The sequence below is a fragment of the Monocercomonoides exilis genome, assembly GCF_001643675.1.
Source record: "Monocercomonoides exilis strain PA203 chromosome Unknown scaffold57-524287, whole genome shotgun sequence".
Classification (NCBI taxonomy): Eukaryota; Preaxostyla; order Oxymonadida; family Polymastigidae; genus Monocercomonoides; species Monocercomonoides exilis.
Genome location: NW_027150602.1, coordinates 151,198 through 174,753, shown reverse-complemented (window position 1 = coordinate 174,753; position 23,556 = coordinate 151,198). Strand labels below are relative to the sequence as shown.

At 34.9% G+C, this 23,556-nt stretch overlaps 10 protein-coding genes across 10 annotated transcripts; 5 read left to right on the top strand and 5 right to left on the bottom strand.

Annotated features, from left to right (window-relative positions):
* Nucleotides 1-36: 36 nt before the first annotated feature.
* On the bottom strand, nt 37-2,709 carry MONOS_5143 (putative histone-lysine N-methyltransferase ASHR1). Its single transcript, XM_067875266.1, has 3 exons — nt 917-2,709; nt 665-774; nt 37-553 (listed from the first exon to the last, which is right to left on the bottom strand). The coding sequence occupies exons 1-3, from the start codon at nt 2,640-2,642 to the stop codon at nt 458-460; spliced, it is 1,932 nt and encodes a 643-aa protein (XP_067719971.1). The 5' UTR covers nt 2,643-2,709; the 3' UTR covers nt 37-457.
* Nucleotides 2,710-2,721: 12 nt separating this feature from the next.
* MONOS_5142 (long chain acyl-coA synthetase) lies at nt 2,722-5,550 on the top strand. Its single transcript, XM_067875265.1, has 4 exons — nt 2,722-2,952; nt 3,035-3,761; nt 3,861-3,992; nt 4,094-5,550. Exons 1-4 carry the CDS (start codon nt 2,779-2,781, stop codon nt 5,242-5,244), a joined length of 2,184 nt encoding a protein of 727 aa, XP_067719970.1. The 5' UTR covers nt 2,722-2,778; the 3' UTR covers nt 5,245-5,550.
* A 158-nt stretch (nt 5,551-5,708) lies between these two features.
* MONOS_5141 (uncharacterized protein) lies at nt 5,709-7,313 on the top strand (the record flags this gene model as incomplete). Its single annotated transcript, XM_067875264.1, has 1 exon — nt 5,709-7,313. One exon carries the CDS (start codon nt 5,709-5,711, stop codon nt 7,080-7,082), a length of 1,374 nt encoding a protein of 457 aa, XP_067719969.1. The 3' UTR covers nt 7,083-7,313.
* Nucleotides 7,314-11,663: 4,350 nt separating this feature from the next.
* MONOS_5140 (putative small subunit ribosomal protein S25e) lies at nt 11,664-12,592 on the top strand. The gene is made up of 3 exons (XM_067875263.1): nt 11,664-11,686; nt 11,786-11,872; nt 11,997-12,592. Exons 1-3 carry the CDS (start codon nt 11,684-11,686, stop codon nt 12,330-12,332), a joined length of 426 nt encoding a protein of 141 aa, XP_067719968.1. The 5' UTR covers nt 11,664-11,683; the 3' UTR covers nt 12,333-12,592.
* On the bottom strand, nt 12,563-14,542 carry MONOS_5139 (2,3-bisphosphoglycerate independent phosphoglycerate mutase (iPGM)). The gene is made up of 2 exons (XM_067875261.1): nt 14,465-14,542; nt 12,563-14,377 (listed from the first exon to the last, which is right to left on the bottom strand). Exons 1-2 carry the CDS (start codon nt 14,522-14,524, stop codon nt 12,743-12,745), a joined length of 1,695 nt encoding a protein of 564 aa, XP_067719967.1. The 5' UTR covers nt 14,525-14,542; the 3' UTR covers nt 12,563-12,742.
* Nucleotides 14,543-14,627: 85 nt separating this feature from the next.
* MONOS_5138 (Rab7a2) lies at nt 14,628-15,661 on the bottom strand. The gene is made up of 3 exons (XM_067875260.1): nt 15,497-15,661; nt 15,365-15,413; nt 14,628-15,278 (listed from the first exon to the last, which is right to left on the bottom strand). The coding sequence occupies exons 1-3, from the start codon at nt 15,638-15,640 to the stop codon at nt 14,857-14,859; spliced, it is 615 nt and encodes a 204-aa protein (XP_067719966.1). The 5' UTR covers nt 15,641-15,661; the 3' UTR covers nt 14,628-14,856.
* A 188-nt stretch (nt 15,662-15,849) lies between these two features.
* MONOS_5137 (putative nucleolar GTP-binding protein 2) lies at nt 15,850-18,583 on the top strand. The gene is made up of 6 exons (XM_067875259.1): nt 15,850-15,973; nt 16,036-16,271; nt 16,316-16,541; nt 16,612-16,889; nt 17,003-17,443; nt 17,640-18,583. The coding sequence occupies exons 1-6, from the start codon at nt 15,871-15,873 to the stop codon at nt 18,489-18,491; spliced, it is 2,136 nt and encodes a 711-aa protein (XP_067719965.1). The 5' UTR covers nt 15,850-15,870; the 3' UTR covers nt 18,492-18,583.
* On the bottom strand, nt 18,563-19,271 carry MONOS_5136 (uncharacterized protein; the record flags this gene model as incomplete). The annotated part of the gene is made up of 2 exons (XM_067875258.1): nt 18,563-18,836; nt 18,946-19,271. The coding sequence occupies 2 exons, from the start codon at nt 19,269-19,271 to the stop codon at nt 18,737-18,739; spliced, it is 426 nt and encodes a 141-aa protein (XP_067719964.1). The 3' UTR covers nt 18,563-18,736.
* A 46-nt stretch (nt 19,272-19,317) lies between these two features.
* MONOS_5135 (putative 60S ribosomal protein L7-3) lies at nt 19,318-20,589 on the bottom strand. Its single transcript, XM_067875257.1, has 2 exons — nt 20,340-20,589; nt 19,318-20,285 (listed from the first exon to the last, which is right to left on the bottom strand). The coding sequence occupies exons 1-2, from the start codon at nt 20,562-20,564 to the stop codon at nt 19,437-19,439; spliced, it is 1,074 nt and encodes a 357-aa protein (XP_067719963.1). The 5' UTR covers nt 20,565-20,589; the 3' UTR covers nt 19,318-19,436.
* Nucleotides 20,590-22,099: 1,510 nt separating this feature from the next.
* MONOS_18253 (uncharacterized protein) lies at nt 22,100-23,127 on the top strand (the record flags this gene model as incomplete). Its single annotated transcript, XM_067871255.1, has 2 exons — nt 22,100-22,246; nt 22,309-23,127. The coding sequence occupies 2 exons, from the start codon at nt 22,100-22,102 to the stop codon at nt 23,125-23,127; spliced, it is 966 nt and encodes a 321-aa protein (XP_067719962.1).
* Between the last annotated feature and the right edge of the window lie 429 nt (nt 23,128-23,556).

The window sequence follows — 23,556 nt, the reverse complement described above, 5'->3', positions numbered from 1 at the left end:
TTTTTTGTTCAATATTTGTTGCGTTTTGAAAAATTGTTTCTATCTTGAAATAGAACAAAATGTTCAAATATCAGAAAGCATTAGCTTTTAAAAAGGAAACATGAGCATGAATAAAAAAAGAAAAAATGCATTCAAAGTTGAAAATGTTTATTTTCTTTCTAAATAGTTTTTCAGCAATAAAGCATATGAAATCTCTTTCGGAAAAACAGTATTAGAAAATGCTTCTTCGCTTAAATGTGACAGATATAATTCCGGTAATGTTTGGGACTTTTGTAGGAATTCTTAGTGATTAAGTTTCCATCTTTGGAAATAAATATTTGATTAAAGAAATCATTTATGGATACGATTCGCTTCGCCAAGTTGAACTTCTCAGAGTTTCATGTTCAAATACATAAATTTTTTGAAAGCGACTGGCTTGTTGATGACATTTGTCGAAAGTAGTTCGTTTGTGCAATGTTCAAAGCCCTGCAGCTTTTGCATCTTTTATGTTCTCAAGTATTTCGCGAAGATAAACCGAAAAAGGTGGATGAGTGACAGCCAGAATGGAAGCAGCCTTTTTTCAATTGAAGTAAGTTAAAAACAAGTCGATATAAAGAGAAAATTTAAAAAAATCAGAATTAAAATTAAATTAATTTTTCAAAAAAAGAAAGAAAAAAGAAAATACCTTTTTGAAATATTCAAATGCCTCTTTTTGATGCGAAAACAGCATGTCCAGTTTTGCCAGTGCTGCGTAATGCAACCCAACAATTGGTGATGTCACTCCACCCTGCGCATCTGTATCAAAAAAGTTGAATAAAAAATGGAACATGGTTATAAGAGTTTATAAGAAGAAAGTGAATCGAAAGAAATTCGAAATCAATTGTCGTTAAAATGGTTAATATACTTTGTTTTTTCAAATAGAAAAATGAAAGCATACAGATAAGTTTATTTAGCAGCTTCTCGCCCAAAGCAAGGGCATTTTCAAAGCGAGATAAATCGATGTACAAATGGAAAAGCCTCAACTCCTCCTGAATGAGATGTCCGTTATATGGATGATATTTTGGAATAATAAACTCAATTTCTTCCTTTTTTGAGTCTTCCGCCTCAGAAGGCGTGTCATTTGAAGGTGTGTTGCTCGACTTTTCCTGTGAAATTGTTGTCTTTTTGGTTGATGTCATCATCTGAATCACTCTTGCTGTGGTTGCCGCTGCCACTTTGGGATTTGTCTCGTTCTTTGCTCGCATGCTTTCTCCGTCGATCACAGAAGTGTGCTTGCTTAACTCTGTCAGCTCGGCTCTTGACAGTGTTTTGTGGCATTTGTTGCACGAAAATGTTTGTATTGATGGAAGAGATGCCATTAGTGAATCAATTGAAGAAGCAGCAGTTGGAGAAGAGGAAGCAGTTGATGAAGAAGATGGTTGTGAAGACGATGAACTTGTTTCTGCTTCTTTTGTTTCGTCTTTTTGCGTAGGCTCACTTTCATTTGAAGCATTGCCAACTGCAGAATGTTTCACATATAACGGAAACAACGTGCCTCCACATGAGCACACAAACGAAGATAGAAAAACGCGAAGTTTTGTTTCATTCTCATCTTTGCGTTCTAATGTCTCTTTTTCTTCAGTCTCTGTTTTTTGTCTTTCAATTGCTGTGTCTGAAGAAATCTCATCTTTGGCATCCGCTTTCAGTTCTAACTCCTCGTCGAATTCTGTTGTCTTCATTTCATTTTGACATCTTTCACATTCACAGCAAAACAGCCAGCCTTCGCTAAGAAGGGCTTGTCTTGTAATAAGTCCCAATCCATTGTCGATATACCCAATCGATAGCTCTTCTCCTTCATTCACTTTTCGAATCGTGCGTACATAAAGTGTTCCAAACGAATCAAACGAAGGAACGCAATTTGGGCAGCAGCTGTGATTGAAGAATGACAGTCGAGGAAACAGGCTTGTCGCAATTCCTTTCAAATCTTCATCGCAAATGTTAATTCCATTGTATTTCTGTCGAAGAATAAGTTCAACGATTTCTTCTAAAACATTGCATTCTTTCATGTGAAATGCTGATTTTTCACTATCATAATTCATTATTGATAGAATCATCGATGCCACGCTGCTAATTAAGTGAAGTCCCATCTCAGATTGTTTATCTCGATGAGATATGAGGCGAAGAACATCACTAACTTGATGCTTGATTTTTCTAGGCAGTGACTGGGAATTAAATTTGTCTATTTCCTCCTTTGAAGGACAAGAACGGTCGTTTACCTTTGTTGAAAAAGGAAGTATTTCAGTGTTGTTAGAGGTTTGTGTTTCTGATTTTAAATATAGAATTAATCTCAGCGAAAGTAACATAGATTCTCTTAATGATGCATGATGTGTTGATTTAAGAATCTGGCATTCGAGTTTGTGCCTTCCTTGCTTCCAATGTGATTTTTGACATTCAGGGCTGCAATACTTCGTCCATTTGCATTGAGAGCATTGCAGAAGTTTTGAAGGTTCACAGACTTTAAAACAATTATGACAACGACGTTGATTTTCTGATGAAATGATAGAATATGCAAGTGGTTTTTCAATTAATGCAAGATCTCCTTTTTTCATTTCGTGAGGCGCGATAGCGGAATATCCTTTTTCTTGTGAAAAGCTCAAATGAAAATTTTCTTCTGAAGATATCATAAATTACTCACTCCGTGAACTTTTCTTTATGTTGAAAAGAGCTTTTCGCGTTTAAAAAATTTGTTATATATGTATTACTTTTTTGATCAGGCTTTCAATTTGTAAAAATCTCTCTGAATCAAGAATCAATTGATAAATGAGCTCGGACGTAACACCGATTCATACCTGCTCGAAACTTACACCCTACTCACATTCATATTACAAGCTTGACGGACTTACTGTTTACCGTTTGTTTAGGGAGAATACAGTTACATTTGCTGAAAATGATTTTCTTGGTTTTCGCCAATACATTCCTGGCACAACTAAAAGAGTTTTGAATAATATATTAATTTATTTTTTCAACAAGATTTCTTTATGTTAATCGAAATAACCTCTATTTTAATATTTTAAAGGGTCCGTATGTATTTATGAAATATCGCGAAGTTGATGAGATTGTTACGTGTTTTGCTTCTGGATTAAGAAATCTTGGATTAAATCCGGGTGATCATGTTGCAATTTTCGCTAAGAATTGTCCTGAATGGGCAGTTTCTGATTATGCCTGCTGTGTTCAGTCTCTCGTTTCGGTTCCTGTGTATGATTCTTACCAAGCTGCGGAGTGTCAGTTTATTATTACTCATTCAGATTCGAAAGCTGTTATTTTAACATCTGATAAAGTTCAGTTTGTCGCTGATATGAGAAGCAAAGGAATCGCTCCACTTTTGCAGTATGTGATTGTTATTGATGATCCAACAAAGCCTGGCGCACCGTGCCCAGAAGGTGCAACACATCGTTTTTCGGATATTGTTGCTCTTGGAAAATCAAAGCCCGTTCCTGATGTTGTCCCGAAGCCAGAAGATGTTTTCACAATCGTGTACACATCTGGAACAACAGGAACGCCAAAGGGAGCAATAATCTCTCACCGCAACATATGCTCTGGTGCGATTATGCTGATGACCCGAGCTCCACCTCCACCTCCGGACCAACAGGATTACATGATTTCTTATCTGCCTCTTGCCCATATATTTGCTCGCTTGCTGGAGATTACCATTCTTCAGTTTGGCTGTGCACTCGGATATTATTCAGGCACAATGACAACAATCAGCGACGATATTGCTGCGTTGCGTCCAACAATCTTGCCAGGTAATGTGACGATGTATTCTTTTTTTATATTAATATTTCGAAATATTTGTGCAACAATAAAAATCATAATTCTTTTTGATGTGACTTTGCAATGGTCAGGTGTTCCTCGTGTGTTCTCAAAAACATACTCCAAAATATACTCTCAAATTGAGTCGTCCAACTGGCTGAAGAGATGGGCATTCAACATCGCCTACAACGCAAAGTTAAAGAAGCTGAAAGCTGGATTTCCTCGTTTGTGATTTCTCATTAATAATAAAAAAAAATTTTTTTTAAAATTTTATTTTTTTGATTTTCATTCAAATGATGCATACATAACATTCATTCCTCCTCAGACCAAGAAGCCAAATGGGGAGATGCGCTTGTATTTAACCAGATCAAAGAGAAGATGGGCGGACGCATTCGAATTGTGTACAACGGGGCAGCGTCTCTGCCGCCACACATTTCCGAGTTCATCTCCGTCTGCCTCGGCTGCATCATCGCGGAAGGCTACGGGCTCACCGAGTCAACAGCGTGCATCACGTGCGGGCAGATCATCGGCTTCGACTTCGGAAACGTGGGCGCGCCTTATCCGGGCTCAGAGGTGCGGCTGAAGTCGATCCCAGAGATGGACTACTCAGTCCACGACAAGCCGTATCCGAGAGGCGAAATCTTGGTTAGAGGCCCGCAGGTGTTTCTGGGATACTACAAGGATCCTGAGGCGACGAAAGCAGCGTTTGACGAGGACGGCTTCTTCAAGACAGGAGATGTGGGAATGTGGGTGGAAGGGATCTACCCAGGCGACGACGGCAAGCCGATGGACTCGCTGAAGATCATTGACAGAAGGAAGAACATCTTCAAGCTGTCGCAGGGCGAGTTCATCTGTGCAGAGCGGCTGGAGGAGGTGTTTGTGGAGAAGAACCCGTATCTGCACCAGCTGATGGTGTATGGCCCATCAACAGCGTCGGCGCTGGTGGCGTTTGCTGTGCCGGAGTGGGATACGCTGCTGAGCCAGGAGATGAAAGAAGAGACAGGCGCAGAGAGTTGGGGGAATGGAGCAGTGAAGAAGTACTGGGAAGGGAAATGGACAGAAGGAGAGGAGGAGCAGCAGACAGAGCCTGTGGTGGAAAGCGCTTCATCATCTTCTTCTTCTTCCTCTTCTTCTTCTTCTTCTTCCTCGTCCTCTTCCTCCTCTTCCTCTTCGGGAGACTCCTTCAAAGTTCCCATGTCGCTTCGGAGGGCGCTCTCACACGATACGCAGCTGATGTCGTTCATACTGAAGCAGCTGCAGAAGACGAGCGACGAGAACAGAGACAAAATCCGGCGTTTCGAGATACCAAGAGGGCTTGTTGTGTGTGAGGAAGAGTGGACAGACAGCAACAAGTGCATGACAGCCTCCTTCAAGATGAAGCGCGAGTTTATCCGGAACAAGTTCAAGGACGACTACCAGAAGCAGCTGAAGGTCATCGAGGAGACTAACGACAAGAGACCGCCAAGCAAAAAGTAGTAGTCTTTGTCGTCTTCGTCTTTGACTCGCTCGAAATAAACGCCTTCTTTTCTTGACAAAAGTTAATAACCTCTTCTTTTTATGCAGTTTTTGTTGTTTATATTCATTTTACTGATAATATTGAATTAATCCAAATGTTCGCATATTTTGTTTATGTATTGAGAACAACTTGGATTATTGTATAAATTTGATCATTGTTATGTAATGCGCTTCTGAAGAACATAGTTTTTTCTTTGTCACTCTTTTCATCCTTTTTCTCTTCAGTTATTCGAATTTAATATTATTTAACGTTATGTTGCAAAACTTAATTGTCATTGATTTTTTTTTTAAAAAATGTATCTTTGGTGAATGGAAATATATTATGATGTAAATGAAGAAAATAATTCAAATGAGATGTATCCGCTGAATGTTTTGATCTTGCCCAATATGAAGAAATGAGAATAGAGAGTGTTTTATCCTGAATTATGTTGAAAGAAGTATTATTTCTTGCTGCATTATCATCATTTGTCAATTCTGTAATGGATAGTTTTGAAAATATTGAGGATAATGCTGTTGTTTATGAAGAAAACGAACGAAAAATATTTTTTGTTAAGTTTGGTGCTACAGGACAAGGAACAAGTTTAATTGACGTTGCAGGTGACTTTTCAAATATGGATAATATATTAATAGGAGGAACTTCAAATGGAACATATGAAGTTCATGTTATTGAAGCAGATACTCCATTAGAATCATATTGTGGAATTCTTAATGGAACTGTATCTTCATTTATTTTTAGAGGACTTAAATACGATGGAAACCGTGAAATGGATTGCGAAGTTCTCGTAACTGGTGTTCTACCATCTCCTGTTAACGATAACTTAATTCAATATGATGGAATGGTAAACATTAGCTTTTTAAATTTGTTATTTCCGCTGAATCTGTGCGATCAACTTCATCAAAAAGATGAATGTGCATTAATATCATCTGTCTCTGGTACTTCTTTTGATAAATTCTTAACTTTAAATCATGTTAAATTTGATCGAGCCCAAGCTGTTGTTACTCAACATCAAAGCTCATCTTCTTTGTGCGATATTTCTTTGCTGTACATAACCGCTGGAATTGCAATGCTTCATAATGTTGAGCTTTCAAGTAATGTTACAGAGATTACATTTGCAGGAAGTCCATTTATGTTTCATTGTTCATGTGTTTACTTAGATGAGATTGTGGCAAATAGAGTTGTCATTGAAAATGGTGCAGCTATTGAAATAACTAGCACATCACTATCATCTGAAGTGCTTGTTGCAATTGACGGAATTTGGATGGATAATATCCGTTCAAAGTCTGGAATTGTCGCTGGACTTTACATTCATTCAACAAATTATGGTTCTTTTGTATACTTTGATGGATCGTTCAATTGCTCGTTTGTATCTTGTGTTGCGGAGCAAGGGAAAGCTGGTGCTGTGACCATTAGTCTTGCACAGGCTACTAGTCGTTTAACATTTCCTGAGCTTAAATACTTGAGTTTTGATAAGAGCAATAAAAGAGCCGGTAACGTTGACACTTCGTTGTTTCTTGCAGTTCCTGATATTCATAAGTTTGGGAAAAACAGGAATGCATTTCCTTTTGCTTCATCTTATACCAGCTCAAACAAAGGATGGCTGATGGGCGCGACATGTGAAAGTTGCGAGATGTCTGATTTGTACGAGAAATTTATTGAGAAGAATATGATTCATCTCATTGTTTCAATTGTGGTGCCAATTGCTCTTGTGTGTTTGGTTGCCTTAATTGTTGTGATTATCATTTCATGCCTCTTGAGGAGCGAAAAAGAAAAGGAGCCAAAAAATGTTGAATGTGCATAGTAATATTAAAAGTTCATTTCGAACACCTCAATCTTATTTATTAGACATGTTTTATATATTATTTGAAAATTGTATGTTATTGAGAGGAATTATGTTTGTGTTGTTTGTTTACAGTTTCGAATATACGTTTATTAATTATTTTTAATTACATTTGTGTTGTGATTCATTTTTTCGAACAAATTAGAATGAATTTTTTATGTTATTTTCAAGTTTTTTTGAAAGCAAAAAAAATCAGATTTTTTTTGACAATTTCCTTATTTGTTTGCATTATTACTTCATCTTTTTTTAATAACCTTCTTGCAATTGGATGGAGACTTCGCCCATCCAATTCAAAGATGATACGTTAATTTAACAATAGTTTTTTTTTTTTTTTTTTTTTTTTTTTTTTTTTTTTTGTTCATTTTGATTATTTTCAGGAAAACAGATTGGATTTTTGCGGGTTTTTTGTTTTTTGTCACATGCACAACAAATAATGCAAAATGAAATAATTCTAGACTTTTATTAAGTAAATTGAATTGTAAAAAAAACAATATTGTCTAAATATTTTTGTAAAGTTCCTTTTGTTTAATTTTCAAATAAATTAAAAAGTTTTTATTTCAATCTAATTTTTGTTTCCACAAACGAAACTTCACTAAAATTGCAATAATTACACAGCCTATATTTTATCTTCATGACAATGAAATTTGGCATTTGGAAACAAATATTTGATTGAAATATAAAATTTTTAATTTATTTGTAAATTTAACAAAAGGAACTTTTCAAAAAAATTTTGACATATTTTTTTGTTATGCTTTAATAATGACTCAACACGGAAATAAAAAAGATTTTTGTTTTGGATCGTTCCAGAAAGATTAAAAAAATTCCAACATCATATTATTTAAATATTCCTCTTCTATTGATATGTCTACAATTTGCTCTACCAAGTTGGATGATATTTTTTGATATCATAACATTTGCAGGAGTGCAGAATTTTTAATATTCTTTTGGAAATTCATAGGAAATTTTGCATTTCAATTTTTTTTATTGTATCTTTCACAAAAACATTCGTTTGAGAGGAATTCATGTAATATTATTATTCAGACAGTGCTGTCACTAATATTGTTTATTAATGAGAATGCAAAACAAGTTTTTCAAATTGCACATCATCTCAGAAGAAATATGATTTAAAATAATAAATTGTCTTGTTGGACATCTCTTCAGGGACAAAACCCAGGATAAATCAGTCCAGAATAGCTGTTATTAACGGGACTTCATAACAATTGCTAATTGCAGATCTATTCATAACATGCATTTTTTATTGCATTTTTTGAATGCATGTCAAAATAATCGTCTCTTCAAAAAGAATAAATATAAAAATTGGAATGATCAAATGCACATTATTCATATGAAAAAAGCAAACAATAAATCACCTTTCCCTTCCAGTTAATTATCACATAAAATGCTTCAGAAGAGCCTTGCAGGTTCCTTTTAAAAGCAGAAAAAGTTTATGATCTTTTGAAACAAGATGGAATCGAATCTGCAGATCTTGTGAAGGCCAAAATCACAACTCATCTTCCCTTTTCAGGCATTTGGTATCAAAAAAAGCATGGCATGATCCTCATCAAATTGGCGTTCCAGGATTGTTTGGTGAAGAAATAATCGAGGAAATAGAAGATTGTTAAATTGCACAAATATCAACTGCAAACAAATTGGCAGTTTCAGACATTGTCAGATTCGTTTGTTGCTATTTGTTTGTTTTGTTTTTTAATTGTGCATTTTTGATAGTCAGAAAATATGATGATGAAGAAAAAGAAGGAATGCACACCAACGCCTGAAGTCAGGAAAATCAGCAAAAAATGGGCACGCAGGTTGATAAAGAAAAGTGGATTACTGAAATTAATAAAATCAACTTTTATAGATCTTCATCGCCTTCAAGCGTCTTCAATTGAAAATATGAGGAATTGGTTTTCGTTGTTTAAAAATGATAATGTTAATTTTCAGATTTCATCTGATTTGATTATCAATATGGACGTAACTATCATCTTTATGAAGCAGTCGGACTAGGAAATTGTTGTGAAAAAAGAAACGCAACATGCCCCGCTTCCAGAAACACAATGAAGAAAACATCCCACATTGTTTTTCACCGTTTTTTCGGATGGAACATCTTTGGATCCAATCATGCTATGGCCTTCTCAGACAATTTCCGAGGATCTAAGGGAATTGAAGTATCATCGAATTAACTGTTTAGCAAATAAGACAGGCTGGATGACAAGAAGAGATTTTGAAAAGGTTATGATAGAAATATTATTGCAAAAATTAATGAGAAACGAGTTGAGCTTCATGGACAGTCTTCCTACGCTTTGATTATACTTGATGGGCATTCCTCTCGCCTAAGTTTTCCAGTGATATCTTGGTGCAGAGATCATTAAATCCATTAATTGATTCTTCCATCACACACAACACATCTAACGCAGCAGCTGGACAGGTTTGAAAACGCACATTTTAAAAACGGCTAAAGAAGAACATTCTCGGTTCCTTCTGATTCGTCAATTTCTTCAAACTAAAAATCATTAATACCAGCTGCAACAGAAGAAATTAGTTGTTCTCTCTCTCCAATAATTGTGGGAAAGTCATTCGAAACATGCAGAATTTACACATTTGACCCTTCTGTCGTATATTAGTGTCTTCCGCAGAACATTGAAGCCTCTTCGATGGCTGAAAATTCGATTGAAAATCTTCACAATAAAGCAATATCAGCAAGATATTAATAACAGGAGATACTTTTTTCAAAAGCTTTTCCATGTAAGGAGATAAAAAAAAAGAAAAGTCAGCCAAACAGCTCAGAAACAAAGCAAGATGTGACAGTTTCTGATGTGAAGGAATCATCTAATGTTAAGTGCAAAATCTCCAATATCACAGAACCTGTTGAAAACTTCAACTTTCAAAACCATGGAAGGAAAACAGTTTTTTGCGATGATGTTTCTACCGAACGATCTGATAATTCAGAGGATCGAAAAGAGCAACCAGATACATCAGAAGAAGAGATTCTTATCCTCAGTGAAAAAAGGAAAAGAAAACTAATTTCAAAAAGTAAATGGGGATCCATCTTCAATTACATTCAAAAATATTTTATTTGAGAAGCAAATTATATGTTCATTGCATATGTCAACGTGATTCAACGTTATCAAACAATAATTTGTTTAAATTGCTTTTCATGTGTCAAACTTTTATAAACTGATATTTCAATTGCAAATTATTGAAGTCTATTTCATTTTGCATGAACAACCCCCAAAACACACGAAAAACTCGATAATCAATTAATTTTTCTATATAAAAGTGTTGAATTGCGTCAAAAAAAAGCTGAATGAAACATCCAAAGTTTTGTCCTTGTCCTGGGTCTTGTCCATGACAACATAAAACATATATATATATAATAAATATTATTGAGTGATATATTTATGTTTATTGAATAATGATTTGCGTATAAGAAACTTCGTGCTTGAATAATCATGATCATTTTTTTTTATCAAAAACACAAAAATTTTGTGAAAAGAACAATTTCAAATAGAATTGCATCAAATCCCCATTTTCTTTCATTTTCACTCTTATGTTTACATAATCAATTTCATATGCAATATTTTTATTCATATCCAAAATACAGTTTGTGCAAAAAATACCGGACATCGCACAAAATACCGGACAAGATCGATATCACGATAACTGCAGGAGGAATAAATCTGATAATTTTCCTCAAAACACATCTCGTCAATACAAACTCATTTGAAAAACAAGACTTCATTTCAGCTATATTTGTGCTCAGAAAAAATTAATTTTTGAAATCTCGGAGAAATAGAATTTTGAGTTTCTCCGAAGTTTTAATAATTATTTTTTTCTTAGCACAAATGAAGCTATTTTGAAAGTTTTTAATGTCAAATGAGTTTGGATTGGTGAGATATATTTTGAGGAAAATTGTCAGAAGAATTCCTCTTGCAGTTATAGAGAAATCGATCTTGTCCGGTATTTTGTGCGATGTCCGGTATTTTGTGCGATATCTGTATTTTGAGGAAAATTATCAGAATTTTTCTTCTTGCAGTTATTGAGATATCGATCTTGTCAGGTATTTTTTGCACAAACTGTAATTATGATTTTCTTTTTCATATGTGAGTGAAACACTTTTATCTTTCATTTTCAAAAAGATTTCCTTTACAAATAGATATTAAAAAAATTCGGATATTCAAGCTTTTTTTTGTATTTAACAAGAAAAATTTGTTTCACTTTAAACGACAAAAATCTTTCTAAGATTTCCAATAAAAGTTATTTTTTCATATCCGTGAACAGGAATCACTGATATAGACACATTATGTGTGAAGATGTTATTTGAATCCTAATTCATGTATGAAAAAAATATATTTATTTATTTATTTATTTACTTATTTATGATGATAATTCAGTCACAAGCAATAAAAAATGTTAATACCATAAATCTACTGAAAATGCTGTTTTTTAATTTGACGCTTGCATTTTAAGCAACAGAAATTTCACTTTGTGATTAATTGATAATTATTGTTAAACAGAAAAAAAAATTGAGCCCGTTGTTGGAATATTTAGATCAATAAAAAAACATGGTTTGCTTTTATTTGGTTATATATGAAATATTGAATGATAACTTTTAAATATTTTTCGAAAATAATTTTTTGCCTTGATTAAAATATTAAAAACCACAGCCAGCAAAAGAGCAATCCGGAGGAAAAAGTAAGCAGATTCAGGCAGCCAAATCCGCAGCCCGTCATGGCGCAAAACAAGTAAAAAAGGTTATACTGTCATATTCACGATAATTTGTTTCAATAAAATTTGTTTCACTAATTTTCTTTATCATTCCAAACTACGATGTTCTTTTGATCGAACATTTATTATTTATTTGAATATTATTTTCAGAAATGGTCAAAAGTTTCAACAAAGGAGCAGAAAGGAGCAGCAGCCGTTTTGCTCGATGCTCCATCATACGCAAAACTCATATCAAGCGTCCCAACAATGAAAAATATCACTATTGCCTCTGTTGCCGATCGTCTTCAATGCAACTTAACTGTTGCACGCCGCGCAATTCACATGCTTAGCCGCAAGAAGATGATTAAGCCATTGGTTCGCCACGGATCATTTGTGTTGTACACCCGCTTCCCAGCAAAAGAAGCTGAACTTAAAGCTGCTGAAGAGGCAAAGGCTGCAGCTAAGAAACCACAAGCACAAAAAAAAGCAAAGGCTGCATCTGAGTAAATTGATTACTACAATTTCACGTCAATATTTTCTCATTGAAGTGATCTTCTAAATACTGAAATTCAAATATCTGCTTTTCATTTTTTCTCATTTGTAAGAATGTACTTTCAATCATTATGGATTCTCTTTTAAGTTTTGGCAAAAACCTAAATCTGAATTACATTAACGTCAATCGCATTCTTTTGCTATTTTTTTTTTTTGAACATTTTTGTTAAAAAATGATACGCAGCTTAAATCATAAAAATTGATTTTTATCAAATTAAAGTCAGTGTTAAATTGATGTTAAAGCACAAAAATATGATCTAAATGAATACTAAGAATAAAATGTAGTGAATACTTTCATCAGCTTCGTCAAACGTAAAACGAAGCAATCTAACATAAGGCAAAATCCAAACAACGTTATTTTATACTTACTTGAATTGAATCATGCTCTTACGATAGACATCAGGTGCCTCAAATCCCAAAAGATTCATAACTGTTGCAGCAATGTTGGACAGTCCAGAACCTTCTTTTCCTTCCCCATCAGGCTTAACGGTATCTGGAATAAGAGTATATTCACCTTTGTATGTGTAGTCAGTAACAGAGAACAAAACAGGGGCACAAGTGTGCGATGTCTTTGATCCCTTGTGGTCTTTGTCTTCAACATTACCGTGGTCAGCTGTGATAATAAGAATGCCATTCTGTGCGCGTACAGCTGCATCCAATCTGGCAATTTCTCTATCGAGGCATTGGACGCACTTGACGCATGAGTCAAAGTTTCCAGTGTGGCCAACCATATCTCCGTTGGCATAGTTCACGCGGAGGAAGCGGTATTTCTTGGATTCCAGAGCAGCAACAAGTTTATCAGTGACTTCTTTGGCTTTCATCTCTGGATGAGTCTCTGTTTCAGAATTTGGAAGTGATGGAACAACTTCGTACAACTCATGGGCTTCATCGATATATCCGCTCTTGTTTCCATTCCAGAAGAATGTGACATGACCGAATTTGTGTGTTTCAGCAATGGCATACGATGGCACACCAGAGGCAAGAAGATACTGGGAAAGTGTGTGTGATATCTCTGGTGGTGGCACAAGAAATTGTGAGGGAATGTGAACCTCAGTATCGTATTCAAGAAGACCTGCATAGCGCACCTTGGGCTTTGTTCCACGATCAAAGAAAGTAAATTCAGTATCGGGCAACTCAAAGGCCTTGCTGATTTGAATAGCACGATCTCCACGGAAATTCCAATTGATGACAGCATCTCCATCCTTCATTTTTCCGATGGGGGATCCAGCTTCATCAACAATGACGAATGGAAGATTGTATTGATCCTTTTTGTCAGGGAAAGCAGCTCTGCATGCTTCAATAGCCTCGCGAGCAGAGTGATAGTATCCCTTATACTTGTCGCTAATGTCTGCCTCTTCGACAATTCCATGAACCATTGAATTCCATCCACGGCGTACAATGTTCCAGTCAGAGTTGTAACGATCCATGGTCACATACATTCTCCCACCTCCTGAAGCAATCTTCGCATCAACTCCCTTTGCTGCGAGTGAAGCCAATTTTGCTTCAATCATGTCTATGTATTTCAAGCCAGACTCTGGTGGGACATCACGTCCATCGAGAAGAACGTGGATTCTGAGTGTTTTGATGCCTGTTTCGACAGCACCATCGATTAACTGTTCAACTTGTCCGATATGAGAGTGGATGTTACCATCAGAAAGAAGACCAAACATGTGCAAAGTTCCACTGTGACTTGCTGTTTCACCGACAACAGTTTTCCAGTTTTCGGTTTTGAACATTCTTCCGGTCTTGAAACTTTCATCAACCAACATGGTTCCTTGGCTGTAAATTTGGCCGGCACCCATTGCATTGTGCCCAACTTCGCTGTTGCCCATATCAGATTCTGATGGAAGTCCAACAGCAGGTCCGTGAGCACGGATTTGCTTGTACAATCCGGCTGATTTTGACTTTTCAATAAGATCATTAATATAGGTTGGATGTGCAGCAACAATTGGATTTGCACTGGGATCATCCTTTCCAAGGCCATACCCATCAAGGATGCACTTGAGAACAAAAATAAATTTATAAGTTGTTTCAAAGATAAAATTATATTGCACATTGGAATTATTTCACAATAACTAAGTGCATACCAGAACAATTGGACCTTCTTTGCGGAAACCACTTGGAAGAGCAGAAAGTTTATATGACATCACACAATAAACTTGATCAAAACCCTTAAAATTCAAGTTATTTCATATTTTTCTCATCTTTATTTTTGTGTCAAAATATTCCATAAAAATAAATATTTAACTTAAAATGCAATCTATTTATAACTAAAATACAATGATCATAAACATTCAACTTAACATCAAAAAATAAAATTGAAAAGAATAACAAAAACAATTAACATGTAAATATATAACAGAATACAAAACCACTCGGAAATAAAATTAGAATAGAAGATTGAGAATTTCAGAGATATGAAAAATAGAAATCATTTAACCGTATTCTTTGCACCATAGCTATATGCACAAATTGATTTTTAGCCACAACATCTTATTTTGTCTGGTTCAACATCCGTGTGAATGTCCACTGCATGTTGAATTTCATCATCTTCAACAATTTCTCTGCTGATAGCCGTTCTTGCAACATCGAAAAATGCTTGTTCTACGTTTGTGTTGTCTTTCGCTGAAGTTTCGAAATGTGTCATGCTTCCATTTGACCTGCACCATCCTTCAGCTTTCTTTGTGGACACAGCTCTTGAATCTTCAAGATCAGTCTTGTTTCCAATAACAAGAAACGGAAAATGTTCAGGATCTTGAGGTGCACCTTGGAACAGGAATTCATCTTTCCAACCTTCTAAATTGTAAAAGGATTTGGGAACTGTCACATCGTAAACAAGGACACATGCATCTGCCCCTCGATAAAAAGCAACACCAAGAGATTGGAATCTTTCAAGTCCAGCTATATATTACAAATATTAAATAAAAAAAAGTTTTTCAAAAAATATTATTGCTATAATTGAATTGAAGTTGAATGATAACACAAACCCGTATCCCAAATTTGCATTGTCACTTGTCTGTCATCAAGGATAAATTCCTAAAATCAGTTGTTGGAATTTCAAAATATTAAAGTTGAAAGATTTTTCGAAAATATATACGAAACAAACAATAATATCAAACCTTTGTAAGGAAATCTGCACCAATTGTTGCCTTGTATTGTGTACTGAATTTGTGTTGAGCAAATTGTCTTATCAAGCACGTTTTACCAACGCCTGAATCACCAAGAACCAAAACTTTAAGCAAAGATCTCTTTTTTGTAGACATGCTGAGAATATGTTTCTTAATGGATCAAAAAATTAACGTAATATTTTTGTTTGAATCATAAATTATTATGGCTTGTGTGATTTGGATTTGGGTTTCTTCAAAATAGCAAATAGAAAGTTGAAAATGATTGTCAAAAGTATTTTGTGATGTTTTACAACAGATTCAGTCGGTCTCAAATTTTCAGATCAAAATAAACTTTACTTCATATATTTAAATATTTATTTGCCTTCATGAGCAGTTCAGACAAGGCAGATCGTCGTGCTCCCCAGCATATTGGACATGCACGCTCTCAATCAACAATAAAAAGAGTAAAGATGTACAGAGAAAGGCCAAGTTAGCGTCTATTTTTGTCAATAAATAAATATTGTTAAATTTTCATTATTTAATAAAATTAGAACGTGGAAAACGAGGAAATTTGAAATCATCAAATTTTCACTTTCAGGATTCGAAACCAGCATGCGGACCCAAAGCTCGTCTCCCTCCTGATAAAACTTTATTCGGTGGTTCTCGTTTTGCTCCTCAAGCTGTTTTACAAAAAGTGAGAAAAGATTATGAAGAAGCTAAAAACAACCCTCTGTCAGTTGTGTTGTCAACACCAAAATTTCCAATGAGCCTTATACAACCCGGAAAAGTTTGGAATAATTTATTTTTTTATTGTTCTCATATTGCTTAAAGACTAGACGAATGCATCTTTTGTCTGCAGATTCATTTGAGAATACTTTTGGTCCAAAAGCACAACGTAAACGACCAAAACTTTCATTTACACTTAACGAACAAGATAAATCTGCTGAAGAAGAAAGTGAACTTCCATTTATGAGTGTACCAAAGAAAGATCTTCAATCTTCAGCAGATGAAGATGATTCAATCAGTTTGTTTGTTAAAAGTGCAATGACGAAACAAGGTTTGAACGAAAATAATAATTTCATCCTATTTTTTCAGTTAAAGCTAACTTTTTTTTCCATTTTTATTAGAAAAATATGATCCTGAAGAAGACTCAAACATCATTCGAGAGATGGAGTTCAAAGATGCTGTGAGACATTCCATGTTTGACAAAGGCCAATCTAAACGAATCTGGGGAGAATTGTACAAGGTTATCGATGCCTCGGATGTTGTGGCTGTTGTGTTAGATGCGCGCGATCCATTTGGCACACGAGCAAAGCACGTTGAGAAGTACATAAAAGAGAACTGCCCCCACAAGCATCTCTTTTTCATCATCAACAAATGCGATTTGGTGCCAACTTGGGCAGTTGTATGCTTATATCTGTGAACGTTGATCATCAATAAGTTAAATATTCATTATTTATTAATTTGTTTGTTTGCTTATTTTAATCTTTCATATGTCTTGCTTCTTTGCCAATTCAGCGTTCTTATCTGTTCCTTCTGTCGAAGGATTTCCCCACGCTTGCCTTCCACGCGAACATCAACAAGCCGTTTGGCAAAGACGCCCTTTTCAAGCTTCTTTCCGAGTTTCGCCTGCTGCACTCAGACAAAAAGCACATTTCTGTGGGGCTGATTGGCTATCCAAACGTGGGCAAGTCGTCTGTGATCAACACGCTGCGGAAAAAGGCGGTGTGTCGCGTGGCGCCCATCCCCGGGGAGACGAAAGTGTGGCAGTATGTTGCCCTCACCAACGGCATCTTCCTCATCGACTGCCCTGGAATTGTACCCCCGGACTCCAGTGATGATGACACACAGCTTGTGCTGAAGGGAGTGGTGCGTGTGGAGAATCTGAAGGACGCCTCCTCGCACATCCCGATGGTCATGGAGAAGGTGAAAAAACAGTACATCGATGCGCTCTACGGGGTTTGATAAGCTTTGTTGTTTTTGTTTGGCTATTCAATATCTTTTTCATTGCTTTATATTTGATTTCTTATTTTTTTTCCCCGTTCATTCGTGTAAATTTTTCTTTTGCTTCTTTTTATTTTTTTTTAAATTTTCCTTCCATTTAAATTTGAATTCTTTTCTTTCTCAAACCCCTTTTTTATTTTCCTTCATTTAGATAAGCGATTATTCGACTCCCAACGAATTTCTCGAGAAATTAGCGCAGAAAATGGGGAGACTGCTGAAAGGAGGGGAACCTGACATAGACAGCGTGGCGAAGGTGGTACTGGCGGACTTCCAGCGAGGCAAAATTCCGTATTTTGTGTCTCCCTTCAAAGAGCGGCTGGCGGCCATGCAAAAAAGCGAGGGCGAAGAAGAAGAAGGAGGAGAGAAGGAAGGGCTGCAAACAAAGGCAGGCGCGGCAGCTGTTGGGCAGGCTGGAGACAGCGCGTCTGCTTCTGTTTCTTCTGCCAAGGCAGCGGGGGCAGTGAAGATTAAACAAGGAGACGCCGAGCTTTCTGTGCTTCAGGCGCCTTCTGGGAAAGGAGCAGTGAAACAAGAAGTGGAAATACCGAAGCAGCATCTGCGGCACATCAAGACTGCACTCTCGTTTGACGAGGCGGATGCTATTTCTCCGTTTAAGCAGGCAATGGGGAAATTGGAAGAAGAAGAAGAAGACGATGATGATGATGATGAGGAAGAAGAGGAAGAGGAAGGGAAGAACGATGAAGGAGATGTCATTGATGATAATGGCCAAGAAATGGAAAGCAATGATGTAAAGATTGAAGGAGCAGACCAAATTAAGCTTGAAATGGATGCTCTGTTGGACAATGAAATTAAATTGAGCGGAAAAGAAAACGATGCTGCAAACAATGAAAAAAACGCTGAAAACGATCAAAATCATTCAGATAGAGAAAAAGGTGTTTCAGGTGCACAAAAGAAACGCAAGACAAATGAAAAGAAAGAACAAAAGCATTCCATAAATGAAATGAAAAAAAAGAAATCAAATAAAGGCTCGAAGCATGTATAAAGTTTGAGTTATCACTTCACATCTTTTTAATCTTTTTTATTGTTGTTTCATTTCACAAAAAAAGAAAATAATAACTGAAATCGAATTTTTAAGCAGAAGTAAGGAAAAAGTGAATCACGGAAAGCGAACTTTGAAATGAAGTTAAAAAAAAATAAAATAACTACAGCTTTGAAGAAAGCTGATCAAGAAATCAAAAACACTGAAGTGAATTGCTTTGAAAATGGCTTATTGTTTCAATTGTTTATTTACTGCGACATAGCGGGAGTGAAGCCAGAAGAAGAAAACTCTCCAACAATTGTTGGATTTTTTGTGCGAGGTGGACCTAATATTTTGCATGTATCATTACTTAAAAATTCAAACAAATTGACACAACAATTTTTCATAAAATTTTCAAAATAAAAATGAAAAAAAAAAAAGAACGATGAAAGAATCTGAAAAAGAATTATGTGGGTACCTTGTAACATCTAATTGTATAAGTTTTCCTGAGAGTTCAAATTTAACAATCACCGGTTGTGAAAAGCTTGAAAGGTGTCTTTTAACTTCTTGGGTGAGCTCCTCCATATGCTCCCTGCAATGTCTTTCAAGCAAATCTCTTTCTACCTCTCTAGGCAATTTTTCAGGCAAAGTTTGATTTGTTTTATATTCAGGTGTTTTTTCATATTCCATAACCCACGTTTGATAAGCAGAAGATTGCAGAAGCTCTTCAACACGATATGAAGAACGCCCATACGGATACGCAGATTTATCAAAATGCTTTTGTTTACTCGAGCCAGGTCCCATTTCAGATGATGTGTGCTGAAAGAAAAATATTAAAAAAAACTAACAATTCAATGCCTAAAATTATGGTTATTATGATCTCATGACCAGGTTGTGAAAATATTGTAAGATTCTTGAAAATGATCAGTGAAATGTTTATTTTTTGGTATTGGAAAAGAGCCTTTTGTTTTACAAACATCTTCTAATAAGCCTGTTAATCATTCCCATTCTGTTTCCTGCTGCTCCTCCTTCGACAAAGTGCCTCAACTTGCTCTTCTTGTATCCTCCTCTTGGTGAGTTCATCTTGAATGGCCACAAGAAACGGTTGCATTTGGCAAAGTGTCTTCCAATTGTCACAATTTGCCAGATCAAATCGTCCAATGTCTTAATCTTGTATCTGCCCAATGCACGTGCAATCACTTTGTTTGAAGTGAGAGGAATTCTCTGTCCGTTGATTTTGGCATATCCGCGCTTTACGAGAAGAGCACGGATGGTTCTAACACTTGGATATCCAATGGCAACATATGGCTCAATGACTTTGAGCATGTTGAGTGTTGGTTTTGTGAGGCGAACGAAGACAGCGTTGTGAATTTGACGAAGACGGAACAGTTGAAGGATCTTTCTTTGCTTTGGTGGTACTCCATTCACACCACGCAGACGCATCACAAAGGCAAGCTTGGGTTCGGGCGGAACATAGAAGTTGCCTTTCTTTTCAGCCTTACGATGAAGCATAATTCTCTTCTTGCGATCTTTCTTGTACTTGCGGTTGTATTTTGCAGCACGAATTGCACCCATTGTTCTCTCTCTCAATGCTTCAGTCTTTCTTTCTTTCTTTAACTCAAATCTCTTGCGAATTCTCGCTTCCTTGTTTGCAATCTTCTTCACAACACTTTCAGGAGCAACACGAAGTGTTTTTGCGCGATTGCTCAATTTGTAAACGAGGAAGAGAACATGCTTTTCTGCTTCACCTTTTGCAGCTTTAACAGCATTGGGAAGTTCTGATGGAGCGACTGCACATTTGATGAGTGCTGCATTAATCTATTGTTTAAAACAAAAATTATTTTATTTAAAGAAAAATAATCAAAAAAGTACTTTCTTCCAGTTTGCAGTTTGTGCAATAACGTTCTTTGGATCTGCATCGAATTCCTCAATAAGTTTTGGGCACAATTTGTTGATTGCTTCGCAGACAACAGCTCCTTTTGTAAGATCCTCTGGGATACTAACGGGCTTTTTGAGTTCGTGTTTCAACCACTTTCTAACTTTGCGGGTCATATTTTGGCAAACATGTTCTTGCGGAGTCTTTTTACTAGCAGGCATTATTACAGTAAAAAAGACTTAATTAAATAAAAAGTGAAGCCTTAATATTCCGCAATTAGGATGAAATTAATAAATTAAGGAATCATTTGATCAGTTTGAAAGTTTTTAGTTTTTCATTGAAAAAAATTTTATGCTTTTATCTTGTTTTGTTTCAAATATATATATATATATATAAGTGAAAACCAACACAATATTCAAAAAGATATTGTTCTATTGAAAATAATGATAAACAAATCATATCATGTAAAAACATTCTTGTTTTCAGAAATAAGATATAAAAATCACAAGAAATGAAAAATAAAAATCATCAAAATTCAATTACAAAAAGTTAAAAATTACAAAAAATTTGAAATGCCCAAAAGTTGAAAGCTTCTTTCAGAGACAAAAAATCGTGATCATAACATTTTTGTTCACACGCAAATTACTAACATCATTTGAAACTTATTTTAAAATGAAATATTCTTCGGCAAACCTTGAAAAATAGTTCATTCTAAATTAAAAAAAATTATTATGAAAATACTTCATAAAACATAAGTGTTGAAAGAAGGAAAGAAAAATGAGTAAAATGCTAATTAAATATATAGAAATGCGAAAAGGAATAAAAAAAAGTCATTCAGATAAACGGTGAATGAAATCTTCACTTTTTCATACAAAATCCGAAACATTCATGTTAAAATTTCATCATAACTTCCTCCTTCACTTAAAAAAAAGAAAATGTTGAATAAAACAATCAAGTACCTTCTCAACAACTTCGTACATTACATTATTAACTCAAATGATTAATTAAGGTTTGTAAAACACCTAAATGTATTGATCAACCCTTTATGCATTATTTGTGTGTTTGTTCAAAAGGATTAATAAAATTTCAATCTTTTTACAATCTTTAAAGAAATAATTTAAAAAGTTATATATAAATATAAATCCAAATATATATATTTAAGATTAACTTCATATTGAATACATAACGAACAAAATGGATATGTTTCAGGTTTTCTTTTTAAAGAATTCTTTCTCGAGAATTTTTGAATATTTTCCCAAAATATGATTTCAAATTCATTTTATTAATATTATTTCTCATATATTTTTACGTGGCAGTCTTCATTAACACAAAGATTTAATGGTTTGCTCTTGTTATATTTTTTTAAAGTGGTTTTTAAACGGAAAACAAAATTTGAAAAGACATTTTCTATCATTTGAATCATTGCGAATATGATATACAAAAACAGCAAATAGAAGCCATAAGCACTTTGATAAACAAGATGAATGAAAAAGAATTGAATTATATTCTCTCGATGAACATGTTCAATAAAATGAGAAGTATTTTCGAAGAAAATAAATTACAACCTGAAAATATTGTTTTATTACTAAAGCAAATGGGATATTTAAATGTGATTAAAAACATATCAACGAAAAGCTTTTATTACTCTAAAATGTGGACTTGGATTATTGCAAGAATTTTTAACGAAGAAAGGAATCAAAAAGATGAAAACGAGAAATTACTGATTAACTTTTGTGAAAGCTATCTTTTTCTGAAAATGAGAAGAGATTATGTCGCGGAAAGACTGTGCGACGTTTGCTTGACACATCTGTTTAAGGTTGCTTTGAACAAAGATGAAAGTGAAGAAACACGGAAAGAGGTGGAAATGGCTTTATTGGCTTTAAGCAACGTAAACCCATGTGATGTGTGATTTTTATTTATTCAAACTTATATACAAAATTTTGAAAATATTTTTTTTTAAAAAAGAAATTGAATAAAGAATTGTATTTGAGCAGCATTACTGAAATCATTAAATATTATCAACAGTCCTCTAAACTCACACGACTTGCATATCAATCTGCTTGGAATTTTTTAATCAACCGATATCAGTACGAAAGAGGATTGGAAGAAGTTGTACTGAATGAATTGAATTTCGTGAAAGAAGCCGAAAAGGAATTGGAAGAGTTGCAAAGATGCGTCGACTGGGAGAAAGACGAAAGTGAGCTAAGAGAAATGGAAGAGGTGCGCGTTATGCAAAGATGGTGCAAGCTTGTAACAGATTATATCGAAATGGATAGCTTTAACGAAGAAACAACCTGCAGCCTTGTCGCATGCCTCGTCAGATTGTGCAGAACTGCAGGAGATAACAGGAAAAACGCTGGCTGGCTTTTCCTCTTCCCCTTTCAGCAAATTTTAGAGCGGAACAGGAATCTTCTAGACGTGCTTTTGAAAGAAGGAGCTGTAGATTTAATGATGGAGAAAATGCTTCAGCAGACTTTGAAATCTGAGCAAATAAAATATTGCACAGATTTTTTATGTGAACTCATCAAAATATTCAATGCAAGAAATAAAGCGAGAAGTAGCAGTTCCAAATGGAATGGAGTAAAAGCGTTCGTCAGAACATTATTGGGAGAATTGAGCGAGAGGAAGAGAATTCAAAATGAAAAGGAGATATTTTTTGCAAAACGAAAGGCAATCTTTGGAAAACTGGAGGAAAACGGATACGAAGACATTGTTCATAGTTATTGTTCAATTCTTAGCGACAAAGATTTATTCAGCAATTTATGCTTTTCACTTTGTCTTTGAGAATACCTTCTTTTTTTTGATTCTGTAATTTGAAACACATTCGACTTGCGTAAAAGATTTTGAAGAAGAAGAATTAATATTTCTCATAACTCAATCTTTCACTTTCATTTCTTCTTCTTCTTCTTCTTCTTCTTCTTCTTTTTCTTCTTTTTCTTCTTCTTCTTTTTCTTCTTCTTCCTCTTCCATTTTTTTTATTTTTATTTTCATTTTATTTTATTTTTATTTATTTGTTCACTGTATTATTCAACATTTGAATTTTGCAACCAAAGTTTTATCTTTAGTCTTTTCGCATTCAATTGTCTCATTGAAGAGAATTTGTGAAAATTACTGAAACTGTTTGTTATCGTTTTGTGATAAGTTTTGAATTTTTTGTTTCGAAGTCGTTCGAGTTGTAATTCACTTATTGTTTCATTTTAAACATTTTTAAGT